Source organism: Micropterus dolomieu, linkage group LG05, assembly GCF_021292245.1.
Source record: "Micropterus dolomieu isolate WLL.071019.BEF.003 ecotype Adirondacks linkage group LG05, ASM2129224v1, whole genome shotgun sequence".
Lineage (NCBI taxonomy): Eukaryota > Metazoa > Chordata > Actinopteri > Centrarchiformes > Centrarchidae > Micropterus > Micropterus dolomieu.
Genome location: NC_060154.1, coordinates 6621892 through 6638112, shown reverse-complemented (window position 1 = coordinate 6638112; position 16221 = coordinate 6621892). Strand labels below are relative to the sequence as shown.

Sequence of the window (16221 nt, the reverse complement as noted above, 5' to 3'; positions counted from 1 at the left end):
GTTCCTATTTACAGCATCCTGGTTGGAATCAGTTACAAAAGTTCAAGGGATTGTGCCACTACCTTGGGGAATTTTTATAGTGTTGTTGTGTTTGCTATAATCAGTGTATGTGTTCATAGAGAGTACTACAACAAAGTGATTTTATTTGTCATGTTACATTTTTCTGACATTTACTGCCGTGTGGCCAGTCCTAGTCTATGCCCAGCTATTCGCCTGATGGCTGACAAGGCATGTCAGCTACGCAGCAGATAACTATTGTTATCTGTGTTGAAATAACAAATGATCTTATAAATGTTATGTTGCATTGATAAGCAGGAGATCCTCATCATCAACATACCCAGTACATGGGTATGGCTTCGATAACAATGAGCTCAGTTGAGAGTAAACTGTCAAGCATATAAAAAATACACATAGCTGTTTAGAAGTAACTGATCTTAGCTGAATGTGAAAGGTGTGGTTGGTTCAATGCAGATGTATTGATATATGTAATGTATGTAAATGTATGTATGTAAATATAGTATCTGATTGCAGCAGCACAACACAAGTGAACTGCTTGAACTGGTTCACAGGTCCATTTGCAACTCATTTTTTGTTGTAAATTGGCTGACATCAGGTCTGTCAAACCGATTTTACACATCAAAGTCTGTTCACATGTCTTCGGGAGAATTAAGTAGCATGTAGTAATTCAGGCAGGGACCGAATTCATTTAGAGTCACATGTTTCATTTACTCTCCATTTGGCGCTCATTCAGTCTGCGTACAGCTACGCTGAATTCTGCATCCATGCTGCTACACTGTTGCCTGCTTTCAGAAATTGAACTCCCTCCACCTCCACAGCCTCTTGCTGTATAAGCATTTAATCGTACATGAATATTTAATGTTTAACCATGTGTTCATGTTCATTAAATGCGTACCTCAGGATTTGCCAAGGGAATTTGTGAGCTAGGGGACAGTTTGTGTGCTCAGCTTGCTCTGATTTGTTCTGGGACATCACGTGAGCACACTGGTGAACTAAAATGCATATTGCTACAACAGATGGTTAAAACCTTGATATGAGTGTCATATGTGAGAGTCACATCAACTCACATCAAGCCTTTTGTGGCTCCAGAGGGGGCTGCGTGATGTCTCATAAGCTGCCTCAAGTGATGTCACTTGAGTCACTGTCTGTTGAGGCTGAAGACTACTAGTAAGCACACCTGACCCTCTGACTTAAGTGTCTGCGGTTGCATTGTGGGTAATGTAAGCACCAGATTTTGAGAAGAAGAATGCGTGGAATAAAAGAAGACAATATCTTTTGTCCTGCTTTATCGATTTTGATCCATTTCTTTGTCTGTGTCTATTGTGAGTCTGACAGTGTTATAGGAGTGCAATGCTAAATCTGTCAAGTGTGTGTGTTTTGCATTTCTTAATGGTTTGACAAACAGTATACTTAATTTGCTGATCATTGTAGTGACATTAACCCTTAAGTCAAATAAAATGTTATACTTGTTACTCTTCAAAGACATTCAGTGTGTATTAGTTTGGAGCATAACCAATATTGCTGATCACACAACCCCCAGCTGTCTCTGTAAACTGATCCAGCTTCATGCATAGGGAAAAGAAAGCAGACACTCACCACAAAGAGCTGTCACCTTGCCAAGAGCCTTTCTTATTCCTGTATTTGTTCTTTTTTTCACCCTTTGCCTTTGATGAAAAGACATGCCAGCAATATTTCAGGGGCTTAGTGGAGACAGACACTGTGGGTTTCATGTTTTTCTCGTAGCTTTTTTCGCCTGAACTTCGTCAGGCTGAAGTCACAGGTGTGAACGCGCCGTCACAGACACCAGGCCCCCCCCAATACTTTTGGCTTCCAAATCACGCCCGAATCCAATCAGGCATCTCAGCAGACACTACAGGTTCACCCGAGGAAACAATGGGACCTCAATTTGAAGCCAAGAGAGTGCATCAGGTTCAGTGTTTTAAAAGAGATAGGAAATAAAAGCTTTTTCAACGACAAGGCTTGATGAAGATATATCATCAGTGCTTGTGTCAATAAAAATAAATATTTCCTCAGTTCAAGTGTGGGAACACTGAATGACCCTCCACAACAAAGTACTCGTTTACTGGGTTATTTACTGGCCAATTTAACATCCAGTCCATCTGCAGCAGTTTATCTCATGCTCTATTCTCTTTCTCTCCCATTTTTCAGGAGTACTGAAGGACTACCTGCGAGAGCTGCCCTACCCTCTGATCACTAAGAACCTGTATGAGGCAGTGTTGGAGACTATGGTCACGAGGCCTCTGCGAATGGGAGCAGCGGGCTGCGAGAATGAACAGGCTGACTCGGAGTACACTGTCAGCCTACTGGACAACCTGCCAGAGGTGGAGAGGGTGAGGAGGAAGACACACTGTAAATACCCTGCTCCCCTAGAGATCACTGCTGTTTAACTATTACATAGACTTTTACATCATCATACATTTACAGGTGATATTAGTGGTTTTCTGTACACCTTCAGATAAATGAGAAAAGAACTCAAGATGGAAACTCAAGTCTGTGATTATTTGGGGCAGATACCAATATCAGTATTTTAGAATTTAACAATCCAGTAATGAAATACTGGCCAAGATTCTATTTTTTCATAACACACAACAATAGCAAAAGCATTTTGAAGTATTCCATTGTGACCCAGATACAGTATGTACTCTAATGTATGAACATTTTACAGTTGAAATGTAAACATGTCAGTTCTCTCTCAGGAGAAACTATGTAATAGTGACATTACTTACTTTAGCCTCAAGACATGTTTAATCTGTGATGCTATAGATGACTACTATAGGTGTTCTGTGACTAAGGTTTACTGCTCCTATTAACATTTGCCAAGAAAGCGTCTTTAAGTCACACAGAATCTTTCTTCAATTCTTACAAGAAATACTATTTACTGCTACAAATAGCTTGATGACGTACATTTACAGTGTAGCTCTGCTGCTGCTGCCAGTGGTACTCCCGCAGCTACTAATCATAATAATAACATGTGTTATTTGTCTGTGTTTGCGCACTGTGTGTGTGTGTGTGTGTGTGTGTGTGCGTACATCAGATGACACTGCGGCGGCTTCTTGACCACCTGAAGTTGGTAGCGTCCTACCAGGAAGTGAACAAGATGACGTGTCAGAACCTGGCAGTATGTTTCGGCCCGGTGCTGCTCAGCCAGCGCCAGGATGCGTCCTGCCACACGAACCGAGTCTTTATTGACTCAGAGGAGTTGGCTAGCGCACTGCACTTCAAAAAACACATCGAAGTCCTGCACTACCTGCTGCAGCTCTGGCCAGGTGAGTCATCTTTTTTGTCTAGTCAAAATTAGTGAATAAATTCTGTTATTTTGTTGTGTTAAACACAGTTCTACCAGGTATTTTGGTTTGAAAAATATTCTTTCTGCTTGAGGGTCTTGTACAAATCAGTACCAGCTCTGCGGTTCCGCTCTATAAAGGGCTGTTAAAGGGCTGGGCTTCTTTGATCCTTGAGATTATCCACAACTGGCACAAGTACAGCTCTGATAGCCATTTGCCACCATCTGTTGGCTCCTCAGAGATGAAACAATCCACAGAGTGCTCCATCATGGCAGAGTGAGCCAATCAGAGCCAAGCCAGTAAGCCCCAATGCAAACCAAACTTTCGAGGCGTGGCCCCATGTCTTAAGATAAATCACCAACCAAGGACAGATACCAGACAGATACCCAGTACCCACTTCCCTCAACACAGGTCATATGTCTGCCAGCACAGCTGTTCTCTGCTAGCTGCAGCTGTCTGCTCAGTGTGAGATATGAAGGAACCCAAAGATTATTCAGGAAGGAGTCGAGAATGATGGAAAAAAGAGCTGCAGGCAGGGTAAAATGTGTATTCGTCACAGAAACCAATTTCATATTTTTTAACCTTAGGTGATAAAGTTTTAAAATTTTGTGTTCATGGTGTCTTCAATTAAAAGAAGAATAAAAATAACTATTCAGTGGCTTCTGTAATGCAGTTAGTCTCAGCTACTTTAGAAAATGAAGCAAAACATTGCAAAATGGACCAGTGTGCATTCCTGTAGTAGTTTGCGACAGTTGAAAAAACAAATTTTCCTCTGTAGGTTATTAACATTATTTTTTAATTCATTATTAATTCATTATTATCATCAAAGACTGTTTGAAAATCCATTATACAATTTAAATTTGCACGGCCGTCCTTCCAAAACAGAGCCTGCTTACGTATCTTAATTGAAAGAAAGTTGTTTTTCGAGTGCAATGATGAGTTTGTCTCGGGGCAAACTTTTTTTAAAGTTTACACGCATGCAGTATTTCAAAAGGTCTTTTTGAAGTGTTAATAACATCCCGTTGGACCAACTTTACCCCTGAAAGATTCAAATCCATAGGGCTCTTCCCTGTAACCTGCAGCTTTCACCAGATCTGCTGACGGATGTCTGAAGAAGAACTGACTCTGTGTCTGGTCTGGCCTCTAAATACATCCTCAGACTCCCACATTGAACCAATTCTGTGTAAACCGCTGAAGTTGAGCACCCTCCACCCTCCTTTTCATCAACTGGGGAAGAAACACTCAGAGGAAAACTAAGTGCAGCAACTGAATAAGTCAGCATTTGTGAATCCTATAATTGCAGGTAGCCTGGTGAAGTACAAGTGGAATTTCAAAAGATAAACAAAAAAGTGCTAAGATATTTTCGGTTAGAAGATAGCGTATACATGCAGACAATGACAGAGGGCGTTAGGGTCAAGTGGTCTGAAGAAAATAGTTTTTAATCTTCTGTAGAAGCCTGCACATGTTCTGCACTCCTGTCTGCAACTGATGTCACCAGGATGGTGCTTATAATTACCTATAAAACCTTGACAAAGGTTACAGTCCAGGTTCAAGCCTTTGTTTACACCCTCAGTGACATCTCCATTCTGCCCGCTTCCCCAGCTCAGAGCGGAGGATGCCTGGACTGTAATTAAAGACATTCCAGGCTTAACCTTAGCCCTCAGCCCCTGAAGCCTTACCCTAACATTTCACAATCATTATGGGGTATTTTCAGCCGCCTCTTCACACCTCTCAGACACATACTCAACCCTCCAAGGCATTGTTGCTCAGGCCTCAGTTGTGCATGTCTGTGGGCAAGTGCAAGGACATCAGACAATATTTACAGGACGTGTGAGAGAGTATGAGCATATGCGTGTTGAAGAGGTTGCCAACTATAAGTGTGAGCAGATGGTTAGACAGACAGAATGACAGGAAGAAGAGGAGAATGTATGTGTTTGTGATGCGTGGGTGTGCATTTGAGTGTATCTTGTTATTGTGCTTGTGTGCAGGGATAACACTTTCAAATTTACCAGCTATACTTTTTTCAACGCACTTTAAGAAAAGCCCAAATCATCATATAATTTACATTTTGCCCATTGTAACACAATTTGCGGTATTTTTGTCTGCTTTAGGATTTTTTCTCTGCTGCAAGCTAATATTTTTAATCATGTCATCAGTGAATAATGTCTGAAATTAAATGACATGTTGCCTCTTAATGGAGGGTAATTTCTGTTTGTTTTAGGTGATAAATGCTTTAGCCTCAGGTCAGGAGAGTTGCAAGGCGTGCAAGTGCTGCACATAAATACTGTATCAGCAACTGCCACTTCAGATGAATGAGTTTTAATTCATCAACATTTTTGTTTTAAGGCCCCTTAAGGATAATAGATTTCAAGGTCCTCTTTTATACCCCATGGACAAAATAAATAGTCTTATGTTGTACCTCTTGTACATGACTTACAGTCCAGACTTTAACACTTTTTGTTTCTTTCCAATCCAGTAAGCTAGCGGCGTCAACAAGTGTAGGTACACAGAGATAAAGACAGACAGGTAACCGGACTGTGCTGGTTGTGTTGGAGTGCTCACTGTTACTTTTTTCAAGGCACAGTCAGATGAATCATCCATGTCCAAAGAGGGTTTCAGTTTAGTTAATTTTTAAGTTTGGTTTAGTCAACAAATAGTACAGATGGATGGCATCAGAGTCACAGAGTGCGGTGGTGTGACTTCAGCATGTGTTTGCCTGACTTTGAGCACAGCATGGCATGGTCATATTTGGCTTATTTTGGCAGGGCGCTTGTCAAATAACAGGGCTACCACAGTTTATATCAGATATCTTTGTTGCTGTGACAGAGGTTCACTCAGACAAATATGTTGTCTTTTGTAAATAGTAGGAATCAGTTGTGTTACAAAATTAATAATAATAATTTGTGTTGTTTTCAAGGCATGTTTTTAAATGTCAGTTTGTAAATGTCAGTTTTTACCAAAAGGGGTTCAGATTGCACAAATTACAAAAACTAATATTTTGTGTGATTTTTGTGCCTATTATTTGAAATTTATCTAATTTTTGTGGCACTCAAAGCATTAAAAAAATTACATTAAAAAATGTAATAGCAGCGATATTATCCATAGACAATATCCAGGATGATCCACAAACCTCACTGATACTAGTTTTCACTGGAACTACCAAACTACCAAAGAAATTGTCCCTATGAAAATTGGGGATTGTGGCAAAAAACTTAGGGACAGAAATCTCAACTCTATCACAAAGCTAGATACCACTAGGGGTATAAGAGAAATGTGTTATTTTATCTTTTGTAATGAACTAACCCTTCAAACAAATATTTCAACATTTTGGGATAATATTTATATTATTTTTTCCAAAAGTAAAAACTCTACCCAACAGCTCCTCCCCCTAGTTTCCCATCTTTATGCTATGCTAAGCTAACCAGCTGCTGGCTGTAGCTACATATTTACTATACAGACTCGTATAACTCATGGCAAGAAAGCAAATCGTTATTCCCAAAATGTAGAACTTTTCCTTTGAAGATATTAATCAAAATGGACTGTATATGTGACTAACTCTGCCTTTCTTTTGTCTCTCTTCCTGTCTGCTCCTCCAGTTGTGGACCCATATGGCCAGTCCTCTTCCCAGCCCCCTGCAGCTTCTTTGGCTCTGGCCTCATCTGACCTGCTGTCAGTTCCTCCATTACGGCGAAGAAAAGAGCGGCCCCAGGTCCTGAACCTTACTGAAGCGGAAATGGCGGGCGTTCTGCGACCCAAACCGGGGCGCCTGGACAGTCCCAGCAACCGCTACGCCGGTGACTGGAGCGGCTGTGGCGAGAGCTACTTCCCTTGCGAAATTCTGCTGCCTCCCAGCAAAGAGGAGGCAGACTATGATGACGTTCCCTCTGAGGACACAGAGGCAGCTGAGGAGGGCCAGGAGAAGCCTGAGCATGCAGAGGAAGATGAAGGGCACAAGGTCACAAGCCCTGCGTCTGATCCTGCTGAGCCGGAGCAACCTCATCGAGAGGTGGTGGTGAAGGAGGAGGAAAAGGAGCTAGAGAAGGAGGAGAATCAAGTAGAGAGTGATAGTTCAGGCAGTGGGCAGCCATTAGAGGACAGGGAGGAGAAAAGGGTGTGCGACCACATCCTTCCCCCTCGTCTGCCCAAAGAGCACACCTACCAGGCTTACATGAAGATCCAGGATATCAGCCCCGTGTTGAGCAACAGGGTTAACCTGAGAGACCTGCAGGAGAGCATCGACACTCTGATAGGAAACCTGGAGAGAGAGCTCAACAAAAACAAGCTCAACGTTGGATACTGACTCCTCCCACAGTGACACACACATACCCACTCACACACTCATATTGCCTGATGAGGTTTGGGGAAGACCTTTTTTACTGATCACGGTGCTTCAGGATACAGCCACAGTGTTTCCATGGAGATCCTGTGACATCACCATGGCAGTGGAGCAGTGCTGCTGTGAAAAACCTAAAGGATGAGATGAGAAGAAATGTAACGGGGCACTTCTGGCATTTGTACCTTACCCATAGACATTCCGTAATGTTTGTATTTACTTTATGTTGTTGTTGTTGTTGTTGTTGGTTTGTTTCAGTCCGGTTCTGTGTTCCATGTTGTTATTGTTGCTTCTCTTCTTATTAGAAGAACCCATTGACCCCTCAGGGGTTTAAAAGGTGCCTTAATTGTGTGAAGGTGGTACGTCAAGAGGAAAATCCACCCTGATATAAAATGTTTCCCCTCATATGGTGTTGATACAGTGTTGCCAACCAACACGATCACCTCTATAATGTTATGAAGAGTTGTTTTTACATCGAAAAAGGCTGCAGTATGTTATATTTTTTAAGAGATACAAATCCACCCTGGGTACAATGGGGTTCTACTCATGCAAACATTTAATCTGTGATACTCATGCCAACAATTGTGGAGCAAAGTGATAATAAACAATAAATATTCACTTTTTAAAAATTGACCATTTGCATACCAATGCTTCCAGAGTTTCCCACCAAAGTATTATCTTGGCAGGCTTCTGAAGCAGCATTTAAATATTGAACTTACTGGACAGGAAAACATCTGGGATGCATTAGGCCTTTCAGTTAAGAATTGGTTTTCAGCTAAAATATGTAATTGGGTAATTCAATTAATAAAAAATGTTCAAAGAAAACACCACCATCCTGTTGGTTCTATAGTCAAGGCTGGCCCTCTATCACTTTAGGCAGTTTAAGAAATATGTTCCAATATTTTATTCAACCCAACTGTTATCAACCAGAACATTAGTCTAGGCTGAATGGGATTTGTTCCTAACTACAAGCTAGCTCATACAGTCTATTGTTTTCTGAGCATGTAAACACAGTGTTTAGTAATACAAACCAAGATCATATGTGTACATTCTGTTTTAGGGTGGATTTCCTTTTTTTAAGGCAGCAGAGAGCTTTTGTTATTGAGGTATGAAACACTAAATGTTGTACAACATTAATGCACTTATGAGGCAGGCAGTAGTGTAGATTGTCATTATAGTTCATGCAGTAAAAAATATCATGGCTGTGGACTGAATTGAGGAAGAAACAGCTGCCACTGAAACCTCCTTTTAAGGATAAATATGATACAAGATAAGGGTAATAACACTCTTATCTCTGTTCATACAAAGCTGTACAGTAGAGATGTATTTATCTTAAGCAGGCAACTAAAACAGAGAAAATGTATGACATCATATTCATTTTAGGCTTAAAAGAAGTCCAACCTTTTGGGAAATGTGCTTATTGACTTTCTTGCTGAGAAGGAGATGAGATGATTGAGAGAAGATTGATACCACTCTCTAACTTGGTGTCAGTCATCACATCTACCTCTCTGCAAGAAGAGGTATAATCTCAAGATGTCAGACTGATCAAAGTCAAATAAAACAAAGTCACCTTTCTGCATTTCCCAGCTTTTGGTAAAACCATGAAATACACAGCCCAAATGTGAAGCACAATTTTCAGAGCAGCAGTAGTGGAGGGCTTCTGTTAGTACGACTTAGCTAGCTGCCTAAATCGACAAAGGACGTTTTCAGCAATCCAGGGATTCAGAATGATCAGTATTTAACCTATATGTATGTGTATATAATTATATAAATGTATTCGGAGTATATTATTTTTACAGCTTCTATTTCAATGGTGTATTTAAATACTTCTAAAGACCTCTTAGTGTTGACTTGTAGCAATAGTTGCTTTTCCTCCCTTCAAGCTACCTGTACACATTTTAATGTGCTGGACTAATGGTACAATTTTAGCTGTAAAATATATGATAATATCGTGATCTTGCAGAAAAAGTGATATTGTTATTTTTATTGTATTGTGTATATATTTGACATTGTGTCTCTAGTGGACTAAGCTGTGTTCATGATTTTTGGTGTTTTTTTTTTTAAATGTACTGAACGTTGCATGGTCAAAAGCTTTACTGACATAAACAAGGCTCTTTCTCATTTGCTTTTGTATTTTATATTTATGGGTAAAAAGACTTATCTAGAAATGTATGCTTGTTTGTTCGTCACCCTGTTTCCCCAATAGACACATTGGCTGCATTGGTCAAGCTTTTCTCTAGAGGACTTAAAGGCAGACAGTGATTCAGTTTTTATATTATATATTTTTCACTATTGTTCCACACCTCACCCACCTACATGGTAATCTCTTCACGGTCACGCTGTGCTGTCAGTCTGAGCTGGTCTGGTGTAAGTGAGTTTCAGCAGGGTTCCTTTCAAACCATCTGTCTGCCCGGGCAACACAAAAAGAACCAGGGCATCATTTACAGTACAGTATAGAAACTAACATGGAGCATCACCTGTAGTTTGATCTAATTTCTTCAAATGTTGATGTGGATTTCTGCTCTCTGATACACTCTTCCCATAGTTTTTCCTCACCTATGGCTGAATTATACTCTTCAGGCATCCCTTCTGTTTTATCATCCTCTCACCTCCCACCTTCTCATCTCTCTGTCAATAAATATAAACACCTGCATAATTTGTCTGTGCATTACATCCTGGATGGTTAATGTTTCTGTCTTGTCTTCTTTGTCCTTTGGAGAGAAAATGTCACATGGACAGCATCACTAAACAAAACAGAAAAATGCTTAGTATTGATCCTGAGAAATGTATGGTCATAATAAAGTATATTATTTTACATTCACACAGGAACTGTGTATTTTTGTGCCAGGTTCAGAAAGTCCCTCACTGGTTGTCTGGGAAGGTTCTCAGTCATCCAGGTCATAGTTATCCAAGGAAGGTTAAAGTCAAGGGCAACTGTATTGGGTTGAAGATCCCTCACTGGTTCTTGGTTTCAGCTTCTATCTGGTGAGGATGTAACTGGGCTTTAATCTCACATTTTCATATTTTTAATACATTAATAGTACATTTTCCACACATCATGGTTTTAGTTGCAATATCACCTTTCCTTCACACTAATTTTTTACTACCCAGAATCAAATCCTCATTAAAACTCATTTGAGCTAAAGCTTCACTGACACTTGAACATGATTCCACAGATCTGATTATGCAGCTGTTTTCTGTGCTAAAAGAGTAACTGGGTTTGCACAGTCAGAATAAATCTTTAGTGCACGGTTAACACGGTTCTCACTCCTACACACACGGACAAGCCTGGAATTCATTCATAAAAAATGTTGTTATGACAATTTTTTATAAAAACACATGTGGTATGCTGCATGTGGCCCAGTAATCATATCACTCTTGTTGAAATAACTTGACACCGCAGCCGCACTTTCCCAAACTATTCTAAACGCTGTCTTTGTTTTATTGAAAACCATTGGGAAAACATGACCTTAACTTCAGGAAACTGGACTGTTGTTTTGTAGATCCATCTCTTTGCTGTGGCAGCATTGTAACACAGCCTCATCAGAGAACAGATAAATATGTCAGGGAATTGCCCTTGTTGGCTTGTGGGAATCTCCCAGAAAGACTTCCAGCTTCAGGGACATTCCCAGGACGCAGCTGCATTTAGCCATCCGCTGCTGGAAGGCTGCAGTCTCACTGTGGCTCCAAAAACCAACATTACCAGGAGCACTCGTGAGATATATACAATTAACCTAAACTTAGAATATGCACAAAAGGTAGTTTCCAAGACAGTTTGCTGAAACAGTTAAATGTCATTTTAATGTGAAGCATTTTTCCAAAATGAGATCTAAAATCAGGACCATGAAAACTGTACCCAAGCGGGTCCAGCTGAGGTGATACACATCTCTGGCAGTTAGCATGAGAAGCCAGAGCAGCCGCAGGCTTTTCAGCACTAACTGGTTTTAAGCCTTGTTTGATGTCACTACTGTAGGTTCACATCGTGTTTTTATGGCTTCTTTGAAAAGGTATGATTAAGCTTTAGGGTACAGAATGTACACATACCTGCCTGCGCCCTGCAGCTCTGTTTTTTAAGTCAAGAAAAAAAAACACTTAACTGCACTAAATCTCCATAAATATTCAGACTGGAATGTTGTGGAGATGGAGCCAAATATTTGACTGACAGATCAAAAATGTATATAATTTTAAATGCAGAGAATAATGTTCTCTTCCGTCTCAAGTTATTTTGGGTCTCTAACAATAGAAAATGATTTACTCAACGTAATATATCTATTTCTTAAAGTCCATCTTAAAACATCTGGGAAAAAAAGGTTTTAGATTTAGACTCAGGTGCTTACTCTAAATGTGCCAAGTACCAAAGCAATTCTCTCAGTCCCAATAAAAGCAAGAGTGAAATTCCATATGAAGACAGAAGTAGACATAATAACGCTGAGCTTGTTTGGATAGTCAGGGTTGCCACTTGATATCAGGCCGTCTGTTGGAGTGAACTGAGCTAAATTTTGTTCATTTCTAATTTGGGAGAGAGAAGAGATATGGGTGTCTTTAGGTAAACATCCTTGACAGCCACCTGCATGTGAAACCAGACCTTTTCTCCCCTTCTTCTTCTCTCTTCTGTTCAACTAATCTCTGCTGACCTTTGAGTCGGTATCATGGCTGCAAGTCAACCAGCCAACCACAAAACACACGGTCTTTGTTTTAGATTTTCTTTTTTCGTTATAGTGTAGCGTTAACTGTCACAATAAAGTCGAAAGGTCTGGGGTGATTGGACCTTTGGTCAGCTTACCTGCTGAGTGATTAGACGTTATAGCAGACATTTAAAATTATCTATGTGACATTAAAGTAAAGCTGTTGGTGATATAAAGCTAAAATAACTGGCAAGCAACATGTTGTCTGCTGCACTGATCACATTAGGACAGTAGTCCTTGAAAAATCCAAACAGCATGTTGTTTTTATATTATGCTTTGTAAGCCTTACTGTTTCCCATGACAATGTTCAATAAGGGATGTGGAAATCTCTCTCAGCTCCAGGTTTATCAAGAAGTGTGTAGTCAAGGTGAACAGTCTAATCTTATTAAAATAAAAACACACCAAGAGCTAAGGTTCTTCAGGTAAGAAACAAAGGATCAATTTATTTCACATCCAAAAGGCGGAAAAATTCATTTAAACGTTTTGCTCATGAGACATGCACCTGGGCTTAAGCATATACATTTATTGTATATACATTTATTCAGATACGTTTGTAGGCCTTTTGACCACAATTAGTTGATGAGTTTATTGAAAACACCTGCCTCTGACCACCTTCCTCCTGACTGGCCTTTGCCGTTTGTTCGCCTATTTAAGAAGCTCTATAAGTTCTGCTGATGATGGGAATACATCAAATTCCTAGCTCATTTCTTTTGAAAAGGGAAATGTGTGACTATTATTTCTGCCCACAAGACTACTAAAATACACAATATAATATACCGATATGCCGAAATTTTGGCCGTGAACAAACATCCATTAACTTCATCTTCTGCTCTAATGAATCTATGCAGTGAACTAAACACACTTCCAGTAAAGGGTGAAGCCTTTTAAGGTTTTAGTGGAAGCAATTGTAAAACTGTGAAAACAGTTCAATGATAGTGATCAGGAAGAAAACTAAGTAACAACAGTGAAATATCAACATATAGAATGCAGTAATACATCTAGAGTAAAATGAATACAGTAAAATCCATAACAATTAGCCCACTGCTGGAGGCTATATAGTTCAACTGATGCAGAGATTGCTTTACCTGCTTTAAGTCCATTATTCATGATTAGGCCTACTGAACCCCCACCAACACTTATGAAAAATGTTTGGCTCTACCACTGTCTTGAAATGTTAACATTTCTCACACATTGATCATCCTGCAAAAGAGAAGATAGTCCCTGTGAAAATTTGCCTGTTAACCATGTATGACTTAAAATATTTTGGCCAAGCAAAGAAGATTTACTCAACGTTGTGTTTTGTTAAGTGTTAGCATGTTTTGTTTGTAGCAAATGTAGATCATCACTTCAACACAGCAGGTATGACCAAGACACCCGTGTCCCATAAACTTGGTATATTACTTTAAAGGGGCTATATGTAGTTTTTCAATGAAATTACTTATTAATAAATCAAATTTTTAATGCCTTTTTTCAGTGGGCTGTAGCCTCACTCAGAAATGAAGGACATGCCTGTTTTCTCTGTGGCTTGGAACAGCCACTATTCTGCTTTTACTGTGAAGGCACCGGGTCGGGATGTAGCCCTGTGCGCGCTCCCGAGCCTCTCTCCAACTATAGCGACGACACCTCAGCTAACAACATTCAGTCCACTAACACCATAAAACAACTGGCTCCCAGCACAACACGGACTCCAACAATAGGGTGACCAGACCTTTGGTGGCCTGTCCCCATCTGGAGCTGTCCCCGGAAATGTCCCCGTTTTTAACTGTGTGTTATTCATAGACTGTATAAGGTGTTAACAGACCTGAAATCAGATTTTAAGTGGCCAGAAAGACTGGACAGCAGAGTGTACAGGTATTGTGCCGAAAAGTGATCGCTGAAAACTAATCGCTGAAAACTGATTGCTGTCCGCGGGAGCACAAGCATCATGTTAAAGCTCTATTGCCCAGTCTCTTTATGTCTACAGCTGGTTTTATCTGGATCAAACAGACATAACGTGCAAATAAACATCACTTTATGTCCGTGGTAGTAGCAAAGATGTGTCTTTGTGATAGATTTGTTTATACTAGCCTTGATGCAAAGCAGGAGCAGCCAGCTACTTTAGCACGGATCTACCACTGTTTTCTTCACAACGTTCAATTGTGGTTTTACCGATACTCAGGTACACAGCTTCTCCACAGTCTCAGTTGCTGTAACTTACGTGACACACATAATATACAATAGTACAACATAATGCCACCTGAGGGACCTTTACCGGAGTTTCCAGCATGTTGTGTGAAGCTGTCTCCCTGTCTCTCTGTAGCAGCTGTCACACTTGCACTTTTGTTCTGGGAGTATTGTGCTAATATGCGGCTCGCTGCGCTGTAACCGGGACGTGGGTAGAAACAGAGCCTGAACAGCCACTGTCGCCATGCCGGTGTTTCCGGATTTATTGCGGAATTTTTGTATGAAAGCGGTTGTGTTTCGGATTATGCTCGTTCATGAGTTTAAGCCAGCACGCGTACGAGCACACACCTGGTTGTAATCTTAAAACCGCATCGCTAGTGGCTGCTGAAAACTACATATTATCCCTTTAAATGCCCTAATTTTTCAGCTTCTGACTCTGAGCAATTTGGTATTACAATTTTTTCTTTTGGTTATTTCACGAGTTACTTCTGTATTTGTGTTTATGTCTGTGCTGTGAAGAAGGAGAGTCTGATGTCACATAATTCTGAGCACTGATTTTGAAGAATTTGACGTATGAAGAAACAATTGATGACCTTTGGGAGGTTGTTTGCTTATATTAGTTAGGTTACTAATTTAGTCATCCAATACTTAATGTTGCAGTGAGTGTTTTACAATTAAAATTTAAAACATTTAAAATGCTTTGTTGTCTCCAGAGGAAGACATTTATCAAGTGCTCAGGCCAACATGACTCAATCAGACGCATGACAAAAACATGGTATGCACTCTGTTCTTCTGATTCAATCACTGCTTAATGCTCATAACAAGGTTTACCATAATGTACATGTCATTACATACAAATTACAAAGTCACAATACTACTTATTCACTCCTTCTAAACATGCGCTAGCTAAGCCTGGGTAATTGCTGGGAACCTTTGCGCTGTGACCCTGGGCGCACATTCCATACATGCAGTGCCCTTCAATAGGAGGGCTATTAAACACATTTTACCGAGGTCCAAGCCTTTCTGATATGTTTTTTTTTGGGGGTCTTTTGTTCCCTTACTCTCCAGCCCCTGTACTTGGCAGCTCATCTGAGGGCCTCGGGGCAGATCTCTTGACGCGCTGCTGACAGATCTGCCTGTTCTGGACCGCAGTGATGATGAGAGAGCAGACCAGAGGAAAGGGGGGAGAAGATGAGGAGAGAGCGAGAGGTGAAAGTGAAGAATGGAGGGTAGGAGAACACAGAGGAGCGGCGCTTCAGATCCTCAGAGGCCCGGGCCTCACACAACGTAGGCCCTCTCCTCTCTCCTCCATGCCTCTTCCCTCCTCCACCTCCATTGCTCTGTCACTCAGGACTAGACTATTTCATTTTAATAAGGCTAATCCCTCCTAGAGGTAAGCTGCTCATCACCTCTCCCTTTCCCACTCCAGACGAGAGCAATCTCCTTTCAGCGTGAGGACAGGATGAGGGTGAGGGTTTGCTCCGCTTGATAGGAGAGAAAAATGTGAAAGGTGAGACTGAAAAGAGGCCCTGACAGCAGCTGTGGTCGGGCTCAGTGAGAAGCTTTGGGCCTCCGTGGTTTGATAAACTTGCAGGTGGCACACCTTTTGTAGCGATTCATCCTCCAACTAGCCTGTAACATCATGCTGATATGAGGCGCGGTGATAACTTTGTTCTCTTCAGAGGAAGTGGAGTGACACAGTTGGTATTTTAGTGTA

General features: G+C 40.7%; 1 protein-coding gene across 3 annotated transcripts in view; it reads left to right on the top strand.

Annotated features, from left to right (window-relative positions):
* syde2 (synapse defective 1, Rho GTPase, homolog 2 (C. elegans)) overlaps nt 1–10477 on the top strand; it is a 45699-nt gene extending 35222 nt beyond the window's left edge. For all 3 annotated transcript variants that reach the window (XM_046049945.1, XM_046049943.1, XM_046049942.1), the window contains exons 6-8: nt 2188–2369; nt 3074–3305; nt 6920–10477. In XM_046049945.1, coding sequence (XP_045905901.1) covers nt 2188–2369; nt 3074–3305; nt 6920–7623 — 1118 coding nt within the window. In that variant the 3' untranslated portion in view covers nt 7624–10477. The remainder of the gene's footprint in view (nt 1–2187; nt 2370–3073; nt 3306–6919) is intronic.
* Nucleotides 10478–16221: the final 5744 nt, after the last annotated feature.